Source organism: Acanthochromis polyacanthus, chromosome 9, assembly GCF_021347895.1.
Source record: "Acanthochromis polyacanthus isolate Apoly-LR-REF ecotype Palm Island chromosome 9, KAUST_Apoly_ChrSc, whole genome shotgun sequence".
NCBI lineage: Eukaryota > Metazoa > Chordata > Actinopteri > Pomacentridae > Acanthochromis > Acanthochromis polyacanthus.
This window is the reverse complement of record NC_067121.1, coordinates 8,938,071-8,959,975: the sequence shown is the minus strand read 5'-3', so window position 1 is coordinate 8,959,975 and position 21,905 is coordinate 8,938,071. Positions and strand designations below refer to the sequence as shown.

Here is a 21,905-nt window from a genome sequence, read left to right as displayed (position 1 = left end):
GATGCTTTATCTGAGCGCAGTGTGGATGAAAAGTGACAGAAAAGTGTGCGAAATGGTGTTTGTGCTTCCTAACAATGCAGAAAATATGTGTCACAGATTCACACGCGATTCTTGCAGCCAGGAAAACTATTTCAGCTACACACACACACACACACCTGTCAACAAACTGCAGATAAAGAAAATTCTTATTAGAGGTTCCACCACACTGCAGAGAAGAAACACCTGGTTTACCTGAACATGAGCAGCCTCCTAAGGGACAATAAGCAATAAGCCCTGACAAGAAGACGCTGTAATCAAACCCGGATACTGTTTGTTTCACCAAACAGGAAGCGGATCGATTGTGTGCGTTTCTGTGTGTGTGTATGTGTGACATTCCTCCTGACTGACTACAAATTTCATTACAAGACGTGGCTCTGAATGAAAATAACCATCAGCAAAATTGGAGAAACATGACAGTTTAATTAAACTAAGACTATTCGTACGGTGGCGCCGGGCGAAATTTTAAATTATTTCTTTTGGTTCCCATATGGCACCTTTCACAGCCTCGGAGCATGCGGGGTGGATAATAAATGTATAAAGATAAGGTGAGGAGGTATGAAGGTAAATGAAAGAGGCGCTAATCTCCTGGGTGGTGTCACTTCAGAGACTGCAGAGTACACAAGAGCTGACAGACTAACATGAGGTGCCGCGGCATATTGACTGGATGAAAGGGAGGCAGATAGGGAGGGAAGGGAACAGCAGAAATGTGTGCGTTTGAGCAAATTCCTTCTTTAAAAAAACAACTAAAAAACTGCACAGACACCCCGAGACCTATTTTAGTCACATTAAACGTCCTGTAGTGATGTTTTCTGAGCTTTCAGCTGTTATTCTACGCATCATGTTCGGGCGTTTCTGTAAATCCAGGAGTAAATTCTATTGAAATGTACTAAAATGAGCCACCAAGTCGAGAAAGAAGCTAAAAAAACGTGGTCCAGGCTGCTGCTTAAAGTGAGACTGAACGGGAATAAAAAAACAAAAAAACCAACAGAACTGGAAAACTGAATACATGCAGAGCTTTCAGGTTAGCGGCCTCCCATTCATTCTCATCAGCCTGTCCTGTTCCCTCTACGTCTCAGCCAGAGCCGGGCTGATCGGCTTTTCACGGTGCACACTCACTTTATTTAAAGGCCCTGCCCGGTGCCATTCACAGCAGTCACACTCCAGAAAAAAATAAGAATTATTTACACTGTGTTGGAGATCTGACAAATGGAGTTTGGTTATAGCCACTTTTTAAAAGACCCGACTGTTATTTAAGAGAAGTGAGTGAACTCCATTTCTGCTCAGTCGGTCACTTAGGACACACACAAAGTACTTCTGGAATCTAAAAATCCTAAATCCTAATAAAAGATACACGAGTCTGGCATTTGTTTCAAGGTCAGACATAGTGAAATGCAAATAATCTAATCTGGCGGCGCTGCTCACATACAGTGCCTGACAGAAATGCAATAGAACAGCTAAATAAATTACTTCCAATCTGACTTTCAAACCAGTCAGTCAATTCTGAATAATCTGTGAGAGTGTGTTCAGGCGCCGTGCTCTGCTATTCATCTGCAGATAAACATTATCCTACACAGCTCAGCTTCCACAGTCTTGCAAAAACAAACAAGGGCAACTCACGTAGCAGACAGAGCAAGGAGACTCAGCTGGCAACGGCACCGGTATTGATTCAGTCCACATAAAGTAAATCATAAGTCATTCGCGTTCCCTGCCTCTGTCATCTTTACCAAGTTAAGTGTGTCGAGACATTACCTGAAGAAGCTGGCTGTTCAAAAATGTGAAACCATAATGCTCATAACATAAAATGGAAAGAAATGTCCAGTTGTAAGTTTAACTAAGCTGCAATGCTCAGAATGTGTCATATAGACAATAGTTGGCCTAAATGGTAACCAGAACTTTCCTTATTTTGTCTCATTTTATTTGATTTTATTTTCCTGGCATGTGTTCTATTGTTGCTTTCTTTTAATTTGCTTTTAGTTCAAATTTTACGGTTTGTTTTTTACTTGGAAAGCATATTGGTCACCTTGAGTGTTGTAAAGTGCTCTATAAATAAACTTTGATTGATTGATTGATTTATTGATTGATTGAAAACATAAAATCTTAAAAACTTGCATTTAGAACATCCAGTTTTAGTCTGGTTAAAACATTATTTGTCAGAGTAAGAAACAATTCCTGGGTTTTAAGCATTGCAGCCCTCTTTGAATTTGTTGGGAAACTACATCTAATTTGAAAATCTTGCTATTCCTCGTGTATAAATTTGCCAAATATCAAGTGTTTGCTCCAACCAGACTCAGATAATGGTTGGCCTAAACGGCACATGACTTCTAACTCAATTTGTCAGTGTTGAAATTTAGAACATCCAGCTTTAGTTTGGTTAAAAAAAAAAAAAAAAACTTTTGCCAAAATCACACCATTTATCAGAGTAAGAGACAATTATTGGGTTTTGAACAGTTGAAACACTCCTGGAACTATATCTAATTTTACAATTTTGATATTCCTAATGTATAAATTCACCAAAAACAAAGTGTTTGCTCCAACCAGATTCAATGAAAAACTAAAAATTCTGCATTCTCTCTGCAACTGTGAAGCCATGATTGACTTAGTTGAAACCAACAGTCGCGTGACAAAAACTCCAAACTTTGGCTGAACTGCAGAAAGTTTTCACGCACAAACAAAAATGTAAATGGGAAACTATCTATAGATGTGGGATCATTTTTTATTGCGACACGAGTAACTTTAAGGTGTTGATTCCAAGTGGTCTCCCATTTCTGTTAAAGTAAAAAGACATGCTTGAGTTTTCTTTACTTCTAGACATAGTTGAGCTGTTTCCATAGAGGTGCAGGATTTTATAATACACTAAAAAATGAGCCCACAGTGACGAAAAATGTCACTGGAGCAGCAACCACCCAGAAAATTGCCTGGAGTTCAGAAACAGAGAATCGAGTTTCAGAAATATCAAATACTGAACTCCAAGAGGTATTTCCTACTTTCCCAAAATGAATATAAATGGACTCGTAATGTGGACTTTACAGGGATCACTCAGAGGACACTTTCTCACACAGATTTATGATTTGTCAAAGAAGTTCAACAAAATCGGGATGTGGTTAATGCCGCCGACAGTCCGGTATTGCCGTCCGTCACTGAAGTGTCCTCGTCCAACATGTGGCAGTGGCCTGTGTCAATAAACCTCTCATCCAATCACATCTCAGGAGGTGAGGGCTACTATATCCCATCTCAAAGCTGTCACAGTTTCTGGTTTCAGCTGGACGGTCATGTTTTGGCTTTGGTAAATGGACCATGGATCATTTGCTCTTAGTGAAGAGTGCAAATTAAAAAAAAAAAAAAAAAAGGAGTTGGTAAAGTGACACCAGAGGCCCACAAAGTGAAAATAAACCACAGGGTGAAATCTATTAGGTCAAAATACGGGGGGGGGGGGGGGGGGGGGGGGGGGGGGGGGGACTGAGAGGGACTTAGACTCCAGCCTTGAGAAATGCCTTCTTTTTCTCATGAAGTCTGCACTAAATACCCACCTCAATTACAACAATTAGAAAACCGTATTTGCAGCCTAAAAATGGGATGCCGGAGATAATTTCTGAAGCTGAATGTAAAGGCAGATCGCTCTAAATCAGACCAGACAATGGCGGTTAATTAAAGACCATTCTTTGATTTGCCGTGAAGGCGGCTTGATTATCGCCAGAAACAAGTGCTCTCACATCAGCTGCACATTTGTTTCTGAGCTGAGACAAGGACATTAATAATCCTCATCAGAGACCAGTAAAAAAAAAAGGCTCTGATATGAACAGTTTTCTGGAAAATGAGTCTCAGATCCAAAGGATGTTTTGTCAGACGGATACCGTATTTGTTGTTTTTCTACTGAGTCATTGGTAACCAAACGAAGGAACATGAACTCCGCCAGTCAAAACAATTACTCAGGCAAAAAGACGACAGACAAGAGATGAACCGACACTAATTTTGCCGCTTGATTTATCTCTTACAGTGAATTAATTAGTAAAAATTCCAGAAAGTTGGCTGTTCCAGCTTCTTCCAACTTGACCTCCTCGCTTTCTACACATCCTGCCTGTTAAGCTGTTGTTTCAGCAACGCCCTGGACTCAATGGAACCATGTTTGTCTGTATTTTTTGCACTTTTCTAAACTTAACAGTCATTCAATTAGAAAAATATCAGATATTTTATTGTCTATTTGTTCAAGGAATCTGTAATTTTGGACCCCTTTCAGGTAAAGTAGCGTTTTAAGCAACTTTCATCAGAAAAAAAAGCATAAAACATCCTATAGATGGGTGACAAATTAAAGGAAAGAAGTCTTTGCTACTACAATAATGGGATCTCCATGTACTGTGGGGGGCATATTTCTGGCATGGTTTGGGTTCGACTTGTACCTTCAGAGGGAAGGGTCACTGCAAATCAAGACAATCTCCAGCCGAAGGTGCAAAGTGTAAAACCTGTCAGACTAAACTGAAGCCACAGCGGTTTGCTCGTGCTTGATGTGGTACAAGAAGGAACAAATGGATGAACAATTGTGACAGCACGTGTTTTTTGGAATTAATGCATCTTAAAAATGTCAATCAATCCTTGCATTTAAGCAAAAACTACAAAAAGTCGGGAAAGCCACGAAATTCACGGTCTAAACTCAACCAAACCTCATAAATGCTCCTATGAATGTCGTCTGTGATGGTCCTATGGGTGGTTAAACTATTCTTATTAAGGGATTTGGTCATTTTAGGTAACGGAGATTTGAAGTATTTTAGGATGCAATGATGTGTCGAGATCTTTTTCCAGATTATGCAGAGATCTCTAAAGAGAGGAAAGTAGTTTGTTTGGATTTTCACAGACATTTTTCAGCCAACTGATTACCTCTTCCGTTTTATGCCGCAAAACAACAAACATTAATATCTCCACACTGTAGGTCCTCTGATGGGATCAGTATTTATCGGTATAATTCATAAAAGCAGAACTTCAAACTTGTAGCTCACAGCTGCAGTAACAAAAACATTTCCACCTGAAGATGTTGAGCTGTACAGAAAAGAGGTCTTTGGTAAATCTGTTTTTTAAATTTACCAATGATATGTGAAGGTTTGTGATGATTTTAAAGCTTCATTGTGCTTATTTTGTTTGGACAGAGTTCCCTAAAGGTCCAGTTCAGCTACACTGCCAGTTCAACAAATATTTTAGCGGAACACGCCTTATAGCTAGCTCATGCTATTATAACATGACAGGAAGTTGGAAACACTCTCCTCTCCATCACACACAACAAAAACTATTAAAATACCGATCCAAGTCTCAATTTCAGCTTTTTCACAATCGTCTTTTCACACTTTCACACAGTCGAGTCCACGTGTTGCTGCAAACTGGCCCCAAGACATCTTCTTTCTTACAATCTCATCTCTCTCCTTCTCTACACGTCTTCCTTCAGCGGGAGCCGTCCTTTTGTCCAAGCCGCTGATTCCAGAGGCAGGCCCTTTTATTCAGTCGAGGCGACAGTGAAAATACACAAGACTTGACAATGACGGATGACTCGCTGTCAGCTCGCTGCCTTAACCAAGGACAGAGTGCTTTCTCTGCACTGCGCACACACACACACGCAGTCACACAAACACACACACTCACAAAACAATTAGTGCTGCAGTCGCATCTGAGGCAAAACGGGAGAAAATCAAATCTGCAGTCACCCAACTGCTTTCACAGCCGTGTTCGGCAGCGACCTTAAACCGTGCCGAGGACTGCGAGACTTCACTCTGCAGACTGACAAATTCGTCTTGTCAAGAGCGAGCCGAACACTACACACGGGGAACACCACGCAAATGCAAAAAGAAGGGGGAAAAAAAACCCTCCATAAAACGCGGGCTGCAAGTTGGCGGCAGAAGTTACAGTTTTAGATCAATATGTGCGATTAAGTGTGTCACTGCTGTTCCTGTACAGTCTGGGTCACGTCTTGTACCTGCTATGAATCGATCTGCTCTCCAAAGCCACAGATCGATTTATTTATAGTTCTTGACAATAAAATCACTTCTATTCTGCAGATAGAAATGTTTCACAAAAGGTTTTATAATGTGTTGCTGGAGAAATGAACAATTTGTCTTAAAATGTAAAGATTGAGTGAATGAAAGAAACAGATGGATATGAGGTATGAAGGACCAGAGGGGCATAGGCTGGTTTTGACAAAGTGATTCAAATGGTTGACTGTCTTGATGAAATCCAGTTCTGTTTTTATTTTTTTTTTTGCATCAGTTTTAAACCAGATTTCATGAACCCACAGCACCCTTTTGATTCAGTCGCAGGAGGCAAAGGAATGTACTGAAAACTATCTCGACTGTAAATCTGACATTTACCGACAAAAATGTGCTTTAATACAGCAACGTCTCTGACATGTGCACATAGTTACATTATCAAATTTAGGTTTGATTACATTATTGTTATTAGAAACAGACCTTGTTTCATTTCTACAACCCAAAAGTATTTGTGATATTTTAATAAAACTCTCTGAACTCCAAAAAACCCACCACTGGATTTGACAGGCATGTTATTTCTAGGAAAAAAATGGCACAACTTATCATCCCAAAAAAAACTATAAAAACTGACAGAATAATTGAATTTTGATCTTTCTGACTGTCCTGGAATGAATCATATGTGACTTTCGCAAAAACAACCAAATCTAAGCTTAAAATCGAATCATGTAATCAAAATCAATTTATTCTCATTTTTTGTAAAAATGCTGAAAATAAACTATTTGGTCTAAGCAGATTCTGTTAAAAACCAAAAATTCTGTCCTCCCTTGCGCAACCAAGAAGTCATTGGCGACCCAGCTACGACCAACCGTTACGAAGCAAAAATTCAGGGACTTTTCAGCTGAACTGCAGGCCATGTTTACAGACACATATGGAAACAAATCAAAAATGTAAGCAGCAAAATATCTACTAGTACGGTAGTAGTAGAAGCTCCATTCTTTTTTCCAATTATGGTAACAGCTGTGGGTACTTGGAAAATTGCTGTACGTATTGATACCAAGTTTGTGTAAAGCAAATTCAACTCTGTTTTTGTTCCACTGTGTGATTTTTGAGCACACTGTACAGTGAAGATATTAATTGGGAAAATTAACAGACAATCTATAGTAAACAGGGCATGATGAACCTGGAAAGCTGCTTTTGTGCCTAAAATTGCACAAAAAATAAGGGGACACTGTAAAAATATTCAAATAAGGACCCCTGCCTGCTCTATGTGGTCATAGTTATGGGCTATTTATTTATTTATTTCTACATTTAGGGTTGAAGATGTTTGTATTCCACACAAAGGACATTTCTGAGTGCTCTCTACTTCTAGCCATGGTTGTGCTGTTTCCATAAAGGTACAAAACAAGTCCACAGTGAGTAAAAATGTGACAGGAACAGATAAAATGCCCAAAACAGTCTGGGGTTCAGAGGGTAAAGAGCCCGACTTTACTCCTATCTGCTCCTGTAACAATTTTATTCCGAAACCCACATGAATAATTATTTCTTTTTAATAAATGCAACCAATTTCTTTATAGCTGTTAACATAACACATACATCAAATACCACCCTATGCCCCTCGGTACCAGGCCTTGAGAATAAAAGTGATGGTGATCGGGTCACTTTGTCATTCTACCTTCCAGTGCACCGGTCCTTACCTGTGTCGGTCTCGGGACGAGGGGTGAGGTTAATCTCGTCGGCTACTGTTAAAGGAAGAAGGAGGGGAAAAGAGAGGAGGGGATACAAACATTTGGGGTTCAGTTAGTGCTCATGACATTCCACATGCAACATCCAGGTAGCGCGGCGATCATCAGGAAGGGCTTCATCTCAATTAGGGTCGGACGCCATGCGAGACAAGGGAGGTGGGGCTGCGGAGGTGGCGGTGGGGAGAGGGGAAATGAAAAGAGGGTTTGAGGATAGCAATCAGACTTGTTGTGATATCAACATGGCACACAGCGGCAATCTGGTGGGGAAGATTAGATATGATTATAGAGAGCGCGAGCAGAGAGACTGTTGCAGCCAAAGCAATCAGCGACTGTTCGGAGCCATTTCAAGGTGAATCAACTCGGTGAAGTTCTTGACTTTGGCGAGAGATGCAGAGTCTGTTTTCACACAAAGAGGCAAAGGGGTGGAATACATTTAAATAGGAGGAACATGTCTGAAACATGCAGGGACGTGTGCTCAAGGTTACATGAAATCTGGTTCTTTATGGAGTTCAAACGGAGTTTTTCAAACAACTCTGAAACGCCGAATTTGCTGCATTTATGCACTTAAATCCAAACATTTTGCTGGGGAGAAAAGGAAGAGGGGGGTTTTACCACATCCTTGGAAATTTTTAAAACCTTTCTCATCTGTTTAACTACTGGAAATGACAGATTTTAGGTCTCGGTGCATCATTTGCTTCTTCATTTCAGTATTATTAAGCACTGGGTTGGATATTTTTCCACTTTAGGACATGTAAATTGAAATTCCCGACAACTACAACCTGGATCTTGCAATGAATGGTATTAAAAAGTCCAGAACTTGAGTAAATCCTCGAAATTCAACCCTTAATATGACAAGCAAGTGTGTTAAAACCTGAAGTGATGGTTAAGCGGAACACGATGGATAAAGCCGGCCTGACCCTGCTTTCAGGCTCCAGGGTATAATATGAAATGTATTCATATTAAACATGTTAAAATTTACATCGATTTCAAAAGAGAGGGAAAAGAATGTATGAATAATTCCACGCATGAATGCATGTGGAGGTTAGCGCACTGCACCTCGGCCGCTGCTCTTGGAAAGTCCTTGAAATTTAAAGCATAACCCGAACGCTGGAAGGCAAAAGGAAGTTTGTGAACGTTGTACCTAAATCCATGCTCTTGGACTTGCGTGTCTTAATGATCTCAAGCTGCGCGGCGTCTCCGAACTGCTTGGTGCGCTTCTCCGACATGCTCTGACGTCCAAAACCTTCCCTCTGGAAAGCCCCGTCTGGATGGTTTTCGTCTGTAGCCAGGGAGCTGGATGGAGGGAACGACAGGGAGATGAGATTAGACGGACTTTATTGATCCCGCACAGGGAAAAATGAAGTTTCACGGCAAAATAAAGTGGAAGAAAGCAGCTTAATAGCAGAGATAAGTAGCAAAAACATCTAAAATTACAAAAAAGCTCCAGTATATTCTCTAAAAAATATGCAGAAAATAAATGAAAGAGGTACTGCAAGAAGAGAGAGAAAAAGAAAAGTTATCAAAATGGCATGAAAAAGGGGGTTAGACGAGGAGACGAAGTTCAAAGAACGCGTATGATTTGACCTCAAAGGGTTCAAAGAAGGAAAAGGAAGTTGAATAAGAAATGGGGAGAATAAGGGAAGGACGGGGCAAAATCGTGGAAAGAATTAGGAAATATAATAAAATCAAGAGCTGGAGCCATGAGAGAATAAAGTTGGAAAGAAGGTTGCAGAAAAATGAAAGAAAAAGAGAAGAACTGAGAGAATAGAGAATGTTTGGGTGAAGAAACTGAGATATTTTGTGTTTTATATGGAATAAAGTAAAGGAAGAGGTGAAGATGTCAAATAAATCAAATGTATTTCACCACTCAGGATGCATCTTCCAACAGCTCACTGACAAACTCCTTAACTGTACTTTTGTATTCATTTTATTACTCAAATCTGCTTTTTTTTGCGTTTTTTTCTTTCTAATCAGTTTCCATGCTCGCCATATCTGCTCGGTGCTTGAACTTGGCTCAATATTTCCTGGATTTTTTATCACGTGTGTGTTGGTCGCAGAGGAGTCCGTTATGCCTTCTTTGTTTTACAGCAAATCACAGAATTTCTGTCTTTTTTATCGAATCTAAATATTGCAAATGACTTATTTTTTTTGGAGAACTTTAAACTGAGGTATCAAGAATAATAATAAAAAAAAATCCAGGTGAAACACACTTCACATACTATTCGTTTTGCACTAATGGACAGTGACAAATTTAATGATTTACACAAAAGTCATGCAGGCAATTTCATGTTCTCCATGAAAACTCACACCTTTATTCATGTGTTAACATAACTCCACAAGGGTTTTCTAATCATCAGTTAGCCTTTCAATATCATTAGCTAACACAATGTAGCATTAGAACACAGGAGTGATGGTTGCTGGAAATGTTCCTCTGTACCCCTATGGAGATATTCCATTAACTCTTTGAAGCCAAGTGTGGGTCAGGAGATTTTCCCATTTTCCATTGGATTTGGGTCCCTTTTGACACATGTTGCGAATCCAAGGGTTAAAAAATTTAGTCGCTTCCAGCTAAAATAATTTTAATTTATCTCCATTGGGGGGGGGGGGGGGGGGGGGGGGGGGGGAGTCTTGAGCGAGCAGTTGACGATGTTGGGAAGGAACCAAATAATGAGATAAAACCAGGAATGTGATGTAGGGTATATACAGTGGGTCAGGGCTGGCATTCAAGATGGGTTGTTCCTCCTGGTAATGCTCAAAGAGAGGGTTGGCCTGTGAGAAGAGACTGTTCTTATGTCTGGTTGTTTTGGCGTTTAAATTGATGATTTATGTCTGTTTTTGCAGTTTCTGGCTCTGATAATTGCCATAATTTAGGTGATTTTTTTAAAAAGGTAACATGATTTTTAAACACACCTCAATCAAAAAATCAAAGGTGCCGTTTAACTGAGCTGACTGGAAATTAAGAATCTATAACACAAAATAACAGTCAGACTCGCTTAAATGGAAATCACTGTTAGTTGCAGCTCGGTTTGTTGTACTTTCTCACACTGTAACACACCGAGTCCTTCACATCAGGCTGAGAGGTTGTGCAGAAGAGGACGGAGCTCTTACAATCAGCCAGTAATCAGGAGAACGAACACACATGTTCTCCAGCCAAAATCACTGGAGACATACTGACCTTGTTCAGATGTGCAGCTTTCAGAAGGCTACAGTCACATTAGAATAAACTCAGTGATTCTGCTACCATATGCATGAAATCCCATTGAAAGAACTTGTCAGACATGGCGCAGCAAAGCAAACACAAATGATTTATCTGCTTTAAATTTTTAACCACAGTGAGCCGTGGCTACCTGAAGGGTTAGATTGTGTGTGACAGGCGTGAAGGAAAAATCCGGAAAAGGAGCTCAAACTTTTCGCCCACCTGTCGATGTGAGCAGGCAGCTCTTTGGCCCACGGTGGAGTCACATCGGCCGCGAAGCCGACGTCATCGTGGGAGCTGGAGGACGACTGGTCGGAAAGGTGTGGCGGCAGCAGCGGCGGCCGGTCGTCCTCGATGATGACGGTGTCGTCCTGCGGCATGTTGACGGTCGGAGACAGCTGGTAGTTTCCTGGAGACAGAATCAGTACCTTTAATTTTCAGATCTTTTCACAACTGTGCCTGTGACTTCAGAGCCAAACATTCCTGAGGCTGCTATGAACACTTATTTGTGCTTTGCTTGAATTTTTTTGCTTTTGTTTGTTCTGCAACATTCTTTTAATATGTATTGTTTTTATTTTCATTTTCTATATCCTTTCTCTGTCCTTGTGTGTGTCTGTCTGTCTGTCTGTCTGTCTGTTAGCAACATTATTCACAAACGGACAAATGGATGTGGATGAAATTTTCAGGAAAGGTCAGAAATGACACAAGGGCCAACTGAATGGATTTTGGCAGTGATGCAGCTTATAGTCTGGATCCACAGATTTGTTAAAAAAATTCTGTATTATTGCAGATACAGCCTGTAACTATGACTACAAGCAAAAATTATGTCATCTGCCTGCTGACGATCACATGATCGTGATCCTACTACAAATCCACCGCTGCGGACTTATCTGTCCGAAACAATACAAAGAACGATTGATTAAATTGTGGGGGTGTTTCTGAGTCCCATCAATTACGTATTTAAGTCACGCGATTCGGTGTCCGTACATAACATACACATGGATAACACACAGACGTGCTCAGCGCAAGGTTATTTTGTTTGTGGGTACATCTATACTGCAGGGATTTCTACCGCAATTTTTTTCAAGATTTCAGCCGTCTGAAATGGCAATCACTGAGCAGCCTCGGCCGAGTACAGCGCTCTCCAAGTGCTTTTCTTATTTGCTTTTGTGAAACTTGTGCTTTCATTTTTTCTGTTTTTGAGTTTTGTCTCATGTAATTTTGACTTTTGTCTTGAATCTTGTCAGTTACTTTGTTTTTCGGTCTGTGCATACTCTGTCAATGTTGTCAATATTATTTGTAAGAGTTTTAGTGAAATTTTGTATTTTTGACAATAAAATATTAAAGCAGAAAAGATCTCCGCTCTGAGTGACCAACACATATATGTGCGAATAAGAAAAGGTTGGTTAACCACAAGCGGTTTCTGCTCGTTCTTTGCTTCCTGTCATGTTTTAACTCACCGTTGGCTCTTTTTCACTGCAATAAAGAGTCCTGCATCTCTGTGGAAACAGTACCACCATGAATAGAAGTAAAGAAAACTCTACATTTTTCTTTGTGCAGCAAAACAGAGTTACAAAACTTGAGAAAAATATGAAAAGTGAATTTCTTTATTCATTTATTTTACATATATTGAACAAAAACAATGGAATCAGCATGTACAATAGGTGCTATTAATACTGGGGAAAAACTGTGGCTCTACATCCTATAGACATTTTTATGATACATTTTTATAACCTCTACAGCCTAGGAATTTTTTACACCTGGAAAAATCAACTAGACACATGTTTCACCATGCTTAATGTATCTTACAGCTTACAAACACGTTGCTCAGCTGGACTGTTTTTGAACCATACTGCTGATATTTTATTGCTCGTTTACGTTTTACTTTGTTTCCGGTTACTTTCCTGTTTGCAGTTTAGCTCAAAAGTTCCTGAATTTTTGTCACATGTCTGTTGGTCACAGCCAAGTCTTCTTTATCGCATCGTGGAATACAGAACTGTAATTCTTTTAACAAAATCTGGACACATTCAAAGGTTTAGTTTTACTGCATTTTAAAATAGAATTTAAAAGTGGTTTTGATGAAATGTGATATTAGGCATTGATTTGGTTAATTTTTCTGACTGAACCACATATCAGAAATCATTCATTCTTTGATCAATGAAAAGTACAAAATCAGACGATTCCTTCTGTTTCTACAGTTTTTGGCGCTGATAAATGGTGTAACTGTTGTGTTTCATTTTTTTTCCCAGAGGTAACATTCCTTTCAAATCCACTGGTGGGTTTAAGAGTCAGACTGAGATGACTTTTTAAATCCTCAGAGGGAAATTAAGTTGTTACAGCAGCATGGATATTCAACAAAGGGGTGAACAATGAGACAACAGAGAATATAAATGTCTAAAATAAAGCAGAAAAAATCTAAAGAATACACAAGATTGATACAGAAATGGACAAATGAACAGAACGTGTGGTTCAGGCAGTTAATGCCGGTTTTTGTGCTTCTCCTTCACATTCAAAGAGAAAAGAAGTCTTTCCCAAGTAAAGAATTTAACAAATCAGAGAACAGACAAAGAACTGAAGTCCTTGAACACAATCTGGATCACAAAGAAAGTTATAACTGCACTAGAAATAGATAAAAATGTCAGTTATTACCATCACTGTATCTACATACTGCAATTTTTAGTGTTTTATAAGAAAAATATCTGAAATTTCAATCAAACGAGATCTCTATCAGAATTTCATTAAAATAACACTATCCAGAACCAATTCTGTTGTTTTATACTTTACGGTGTTCTTTCTACCATAAGGAAAATAGTGAGATTTTAGACACAAAACGTCCTGTCAAGGTCTTGTTTCTTACAGCTCGGCATGACGCACACAATGAATATGCATATCAGTGATGAACTCCTCCACAGCTGCTGAACACTGTGAAAAACATCCACCATGTTTATGAATCTAGACACTCAAGCATGAATTCTGAGTTATTTTCAGAGCGTAAAGTTTCATCAGCATGAGTCACACTTGCCCACCAGCGTGTTCTGCTGCTGAGTCAGAATTTCATCATTAAAAGTTCAGCTTAATTCCTTTTGGAGGTGATTTCTGACCTGCAAGTAGACAAATGTTTCAACAATTCAGATATAAAAATGAAATTTGAACATTTGCTTCTTTCAGCTCCAAGGCGAAAATTAGAAAAATACAATCAGCATTCACGCACAGAAACGGGTCAGTTACTGAGCAACATTTAGTTTCATCTATTTGTGACAACAGGCTACTGTATCAAGCGTGAGACTGCAGAAAGCATTTAATGGGCCAACAACAACAACAAAAAATCATTTTAAAAATTTTAAAAAGGAAGGAAAAACAGTAACTTTTTAAACCACAAAACATATTTTGAAGTTTAAAAGCAGCGTGAAACTGCTCCTGGCTAATCAGCTTACACCAAGAGCAGTTTGGCAGCAGGCACAATGGTGTTCCTATGTCAAAACACTATGATTAATTCAAGCTGTGCCCTCGCAAATAAAGATAAAAACCTCCCTGTGCCGAGGCGAAAAAATAAAATAGTCCCCTTTCTCTGCGTCTGAAAAGCACGGCTTAAAAACTCCCATTGATATGCAGCGCATGACTTTGTCTTTAATCTGTATTTTGAAATTGGCATCAAAAGAAGGCCAGCTTCAATGCTTCATAAAGGCCCTCTGTGCTGAGCTTAGGGAGAAGTTCGTTTGTCTTTAGCATTTAATGTCTGGGTTTTAAAGCCGGAGACCTGGAGGTCTGAGCCAATCTCACTGTTTGTTCCCCATAACTGAGTACCAGGGGAGCAGTGGGCTACTGGGGGCCGCTACATGCAGCCAGCGTGGGTGAATGACCTGATGTAAATGAGCTGAATGGAGGAAAAACAAAACGAGGGGAAGGCTGGGAGGTGTTAATGTGCGAGGGTGTGTGTTTATATGTGTGTAGAGGTCAATTATAAAGTCACTGATCATTGTTTTTGTTTCTTTCTTCAAATAATGAGAAGCTACTAAGTGACTTTTTATTCAAATTAGCTCACTAATGCACCTTCTACTTTCTTAACCCCATTTTAAAATCAGAAAACAGCAAAATATGCTATGCGGCAAAACAAAACCAGTCAAATAATCTCACTCATATGTAAAAAACACAGCTTTTGTCTGCATTTTTCGTTATATTTAAAGATTAATTATGTTTAAAAATACATAATTGCCTGTTTATTAAATTACTGGCATGATGAAAATCTTTGAAGGCAAAGAAAGATGTTGTTTATTTTCCAATCAACTTCTAACGAGCAAACAAAGGCTTTATGTTTACGCAGCGAGCCTTAAGCCAAAAGAAAATCAAAGTCCTTTAGGCGACATATCAAAATGAATGTAAAAACAGGAGTAGTAAATCTTTCAATTGTAATATTTTATCAAACAATAACCAATGTTTGAGTGAAAAACTGCGTGATTGATGCATATTTCTCGGTACTGTCAATTCTGGATGGAAATACAACCAAGTCAGTTGCAAGAATAAATAAATACAATATAAAAGGTGCTAATAGGGGAGTAATTCTTGAGCATTTTAAAGTCACCCCTGGTTGTTGATTTAACCCCTAAAAAGTTATCTCTGCGTATCAACAGAAGTTTAATTTTAATGAAAATCTGCTTTAGATTGGCACTGATGTAACTCCACACTATTGCTTCTTCTAGAATGTGCAGCAGCTCGAGCACACCAGCTCACCTGTGGCTTACACAAGCTGCAATACTGACATAATTCAGACAGACATGTTCGATCTGGAAACTGATTCTAAGGAAAAAAATAATATACAAACTTCCACCCTGCAAAAGCTGTCACAGGATTGGCTGTTTAGGTTTGTTACATATGAAACCCCAGAAGGCTGAATCCATGTTTATAAGATTGTCATTGGTACACTTTAGCTGAAATTCGTAACCATGGTGATTTGTCTTTTAGCACACAAGAAATCTACATGGGCATGTTAACAAGATAAAAAAGACAAACTTGATTTGTACCAAATGGGTCATTTAACAATAGCAATAGCACAGAAAGAGGATATTTGTGTGGGGAATTACATTAGCTAGCAAAGCTAGTCAATTATTTAGCTAATTTTAGTATTTAAGTGGCTTGGTAGCTAACAAATCTATGCATTTTTAAGGCTTTTTCTGATAAAAGTCAATGGTCAGAGAATTATCTTTTCAGATGAAAAGCACTCTTGCCAGATGTAACTGAGAGCATCCTTTCTTAGCATAACATAAGCTAACAGCAGACAATAGGCTAGTTTCAACAGTGACTGAAATAAACACAAAGACCAACCAGGAACTGTAAGGACCAGTTTCATCTCATAAATCAATGCCGGTTCATTCTTCCTGCAGGTTCAGGCAGTCCACATTTATATTCCACACGTATGCTTTGTGAAAACACAGACCTCTGACTTTCCAGCTTTCCTTCACCAGTATTTTAACCCTCCTGTCGATCTGTGGGTCAAATTGACCTGTTTTAAAGTTTTAAAAAAGCGGGAAAAATATATATATTTTCACAGTGAAAACTTTCACATTTTCAAAATTGTTTTAGGAAAATTTTGAACATTTTTTGGTGGAAAAAACAAATAAAAAAAAATGTTTAAGAACATTCAGAAAAAAAATCAACCAAAATCCAGTGAATTTCGCTGTCAAATTTGGGGATTTTTTATTTAAAAAAAAATAAAACTTTTGAGGGAAACTTTTCAGGAATTTTTTCGTGAAGATTTTGCTTTTTTTTATATATATAAATTTGGGGATTTTTTTCTGAATTTTTGGACTTTTTTTTTTTTTAAAAAAAGGCAACAACATTTTTTGGTAAGGACAACACAAGGGTTAAGGATTATGGTCAAAAACAGGAAGTAAAATGTCAACTCATTTTGAAACCTCCAGCTGCCATCAACCCCCTGAACACCAGAGGACACACTGCTATGGAAAGCACAAACGTCTGTGCAGTTTTCGTTGTGTTTGCTGGTTGGAAGTTTGTGTCGCACAGCTGGAATAAAGCAACTTATTTCTGTGCACCAATCAAGTTTTAGCAATATTTACATGAATAAGTGGTGACAGATGTGGGGTTTGTTTGCTTCTGTAGCAGGAGCTTTATCAATCAAACTACACCCACACTAAAGACACATGAAGTGAATTATCAGGGATTTCTTAGTACTTCATGCGGCTTTAATTTCAGCTTTCACTGCTGCTTAGAATTTATTCACATTTTCAGGTGCAAAAGAGTTTCATGTGTTGTCATAGGTCAATGAGTTTTATATCAGACCACCAGATTATGATCAAAAGACAGAAAAACTAAGATTTTTATCTATGAAAGCATAGAACAACTGTAAAGACAGTAATTACAAAAATGCACGACTATGTGTACGAATACTTAAGAATATATGTACATGTTTGTGGATAAGCTCAGAGTTTGAGTGTGTTGGGATGCATCACAAAACATGTCCAACTGTGTGGCCTTAACAGCATCAGCTCCTCCCTGGTTTAACTAACACTGTTAATTATCTGAGAGTTTAACTCTGAATACTTAATACTGCCTTTACTTCAACTTTCACCACTTATTTATTCACATTTTCAGGAGCATAAGGGTTTTAAGTGCATATTTTCTTCTGAAAAGCTGAGATTTTAATTTGCTTTACATAAATAAATATATATATATATGTGTGTGTGTGTGTGTGTGTGTGTGTGTATATACACACACACACAAGGGAAATTTCTGCATTGTGAAACAACAGTGACGGTGATTGAATAATGGATTGCTGATTAACAATGACACTTGTAATGTCACAGTAGGTATAAAAATGCACTAATAATACTGATTATACATGTGCGATTGCCTGTGTATGAGCTCACAGTGGAAGTGTGTGGGGCTCTCCAGAAGTCTGCAAATATACATATATGTGTGTGTGTATAAAACAATGTGGGTTAAAGGATTTCGACATTAAGGGTGCATTTATGATTAAAAAGGACATTTGCAATGACTTGTAATTATAAAAATGCACTCATGTGATACAGCTCACACACAGTAGAAGTGTGTTGGGCTGCATCTCCAACACTTTGCACCTGCGTGGCCTTAACACTGTCAGACCTCCCTGGTTTAACTGATAATTATCTGATATTTCAACTCTTCATACTTTATACTGTTGTTAATTCAACTTTCATCGCTGCGTATTTATTCACATTTTCAGGGGCATTTGGGTTTCATGTGTATGTTTTCATACAACATACAAGGATGATTTTCCCAACAGACTGCTAGAATATCACCAAAAAACAGAAAAGCTAAGATAATCATCTGTTAATTGATATCTGACATATTTACACTAATATTATAAAAACAATTTCTGCTTTGTGACAACTTTTAGAAGATAGAACAGTGAGAGTGAGGACTTGCTGATTATAAAAAACACTTGTAATGACTTGTATGTGTGCAAAAATCTATGAAAATGTATGCATGTTTGTGTGTGAGCATGCAAACACACGGCATAAGTGTGTTGGGCTGCGTCTGGAAGAGTGTGTGAGTGCATGGCCTTAACACCGTCAGTCCCTCCCTGCTTCAACTCCAACTGTTCAGTGTGTGTTTGTGCTCCTTTCAGCTCCCTCCCGCTGCGTATGTTTGTTATTCACAGTGAATTTGGGACTTGGGGTGAGTCCTCTCGCACAGCACGACCTCCTCTGTATCCCGGACCCCACACACACACACACACACAAACACACATTTTATACACACAAGTCATCGCACATGTGCACTCCCAGAAACCACTTAATCCCATTTCCCTAAGCAGTCCGGTGCACAACGCTGAGAATCCCGTCAATGTCACAGTTTGAATCACTGCAGTACAATCAACTGGCAGCCGCTGAGTAGAAAACCGATGAATCTGTCAAGTCAGTCGCCTGGTAAAAGGAGGGGGGAAAAAAAACCAACAAGAAAAAAAAACAGGCTTCTTTGTTTTAGTGCCAGCACCCGAGGGCAGCCGTCGGCCAGCAACAATAGCACGGCCATGCGGACGGAGCGCACACACCCAGCATCACCTGAGAATCTACCTCCATAAACACACAATTCCCAGCGGCAGCAATAATTTCTGCAGAAGAACAATAGATGGCATTTCATTTGAGATTCCCCCATTGAGGCTATTATTAGACAGTTATTGTATAAAAACTACAAGGCAAAAAAAGAGAGGGGACAGCCAAGAGGGAAGGAAGGGGGGTGAAGAGACTTTCTGGATGAAAATGGAGATAGCAAGAGGTGTGAGAATAACACGGGGGTGAAAGACATACAGAGGAGTTTTTTTTTTCTCTTTTCATTTTGTCTTGTCTCCATCTATTTGCATAATTAGTAAGGAGGTTATTGCCAGGGGTGTCGGGCCTTGAAAGCTATTGGCCTGAAGGAATAATTAAGTCGCTCTCTTATCCACGCCATCTTCAGAGTGATCTAAAAAGTGTGCACGGGGCCAAAGACGCAAGCTGATACATTCTGAATGGGAATGATGTTGTCTTCTAAGAAAGCCCTAATGCATGATTTATGTTTTGTGGCACCCTTACAAAGACAGAGCAGAGTTTTTCCAAGCAACTGTGAAAAGACCCCCCCGGCATTCACTCACACGCAGTTTCATTTATTCAAGGAAGGTCTGCTGAGCACGCAAAGCTTCGTATTCACACACAGTCACATATGGGAGCTGCAAAGTCTTCTGCCGTTGCTATCTGACGAGCGGCAGTCTGGTCTTCAAACTGGCTATGATGGAAAAAATAACTCGACGCATTATGTTAATTCACTGGAAAGTACAGAAGGTGACGACAGTAAATTAGCTTCTGCGATCTCCTACATTTATTTCAACTTCAGACCACACACGGTTCGAGCACTACAAACCCAAACCCTGACCAGAGCAACTCCCAGAAATGTACTTTTAAAGGGTTGGTCAACCCAAATTACACACAGAAACCACAATTGTTGCTCTTTTTTAAGTGGCTGCAGAAAGTTTTTTTGGTTCGTTGACATGCTTTCCTTTTATTCCAAAATGCAACAGATTTCAACAAGTTTCACTGGAAAAAAGCATTTTGTGTGTCTTAATACATTTTTTAATTTTTATGAACTTCATTAAAAATTATAACAGTTTTTTAATTGTGTCAAATCTAGTTTAGTTCTAAAATACCATTTTATATTTTTCAATGAATAAAATGGTACAATTAGATGAAAAACGTGTTTTTTTAATCTGATGTTGATGAAAGATTAATCCTCCAAACCCAGACAGTTCTTGTGTATTTTTTTCTTTTTTACTCTTGTCTTTTTTTTCTTTTTTTTTTCCACTGTGGGCTCAATTTTCTTTTTCCTTCACCTCTATGGAAACAGCACAACCATGACAACAAAGAGGAAAGAATTTTAAAAAATATTCTGTTTAGTATAATAAAGTCATAATGTAATAAATAAAGCTAAAATATTAAATAAAAGTTTAATTTCTTTGATTATGTATCTATTTTTTTCCTTTTGACTGGATAAAAACAGGGATTTGTTTTATTTTTCTGATATTTATTTTGATTTTTATAATATTTAGTTCATTTTACAAGAAAAATAAATTCAGAATATCCATGTACAATGATTTTCCCAAATCTGAGTGTGATTTAGTCTGTATATGTAGCCCTGTGACAGACTGGTGACCTGTCCTGGGTGTCCCCTGCCTTTGCCCGAGTCAGCTGGGATAGACTCCAGCACCCCCCGCGACCTTAGTGAGGATAAAGCGGTGTATAGAGAATGGAAGGATGGATGGATGATTTTCCCAGTGGCCACAGGTGTTACCAGTGCTAAAAAGAATGGTTTATATTTTTTTCTCTATTCTGCACAACATCTCCAGAAAGAATTTGGTGTAAACAGCATGAAAGCATGGATCCATCCTGCTTTCTATCAGCGGTTCAGGCTGCTGCTGCTGGTGTAATGGTGTGGGGGAGATTTTCTTGGCACACTTTGGGCTCCTTAGTACCAACTGAGCATTGTTTAAACTCCACAGCCAACCTGAGTATTGTTGCTAACCATGTCCATCTCTTTATGTCCACAGTGGGCCATCTTCTGATGGATACTTCCAGCAGGATAATGCACCAAGTCACAAAGCTCAAATCATCTCAAAGGGGTTTCTTGAACAATGAGTTCACTGTACTCCAGTGGCCTCCACAGGCGCCAGATCTCAGTCCAATAGAACCTTTAGACGCGGTGGAACGGGAGATTGGCATCATGGATGTGCAGCCGACAGATCTGCAGCAACTGTGTGATGCTATCATGTCAATATGGACCAAAATCTCTTGTTTGGAATATTTCCAACATCTTGTTGATAGTATGACACCAAGAATTGAGGCAGTTCTGAAGGCAAAAGGGAGTTTAACCTTTTACTAGCAAGGTGTACCTAATAAAGTGGCCATTGAGTGTTTGATGTTGTTTAAAACAACACAGACAACATATTCAAGAATGAATCTCTGGTTGTTATTGCTAACACAGCAAACGTTAACTTAAGAGGTCATACTCAGGGAAGCATCGAGCAGAGTCGAGCAGCTTAAAATTCGAGCCCGGTGGCCTTTATCCTCTTTACATAGCCTGCAGTAGCAAATTAAACAGCAGTTCAAATAAGGGTTTAATCCTTTCCCTACCTCTCCAATCTCACTTTTATACAACAACTGCTTTAATACCTCTTGGTCAAGCCAACTTGAACTGTATTTCTAGGTTTCCTTACCTACTTGATTTGAAGTGATTCAAAAACCACATGTAGGAAGAAGACCCAAACAAGGTTTTTCCTTTTGGTGGTCAAGAAAAAAACACAAACACTGGCCTGATTAAGTGTTTAATAAGCAGGGAAATGTCTCCTGTGTCTGTGACAGTAATTACAAAGTGCACATAACTTTTAAGGCTGACAGAGGAGGCTTCCAGTGGTGTCCTGTTCTGCTGAGGTTGGGTAAAGTC

General features: G+C 39.0%; 1 protein-coding gene across 1 annotated transcript in view; it reads right to left on the bottom strand.

The window, feature by feature from the left end:
• pard3ab (par-3 family cell polarity regulator alpha, b) overlaps positions 1–21,905 on the bottom strand; it is a 335,934-nt gene that overhangs the window by 99,942 nt on the left and 214,087 nt on the right. Inside the window, exons 16-18 of the mRNA XM_051953203.1 lie at positions 11,163–11,349; positions 8,886–9,037; positions 7,697–7,741 (exon numbers count right to left, since the gene is read on the bottom strand). Coding sequence (XP_051809163.1) covers positions 7,697–7,741; positions 8,886–9,037; positions 11,163–11,349 — 384 coding nt within the window. The remainder of the gene's footprint in view (positions 1–7,696; positions 7,742–8,885; positions 9,038–11,162; positions 11,350–21,905) is intronic.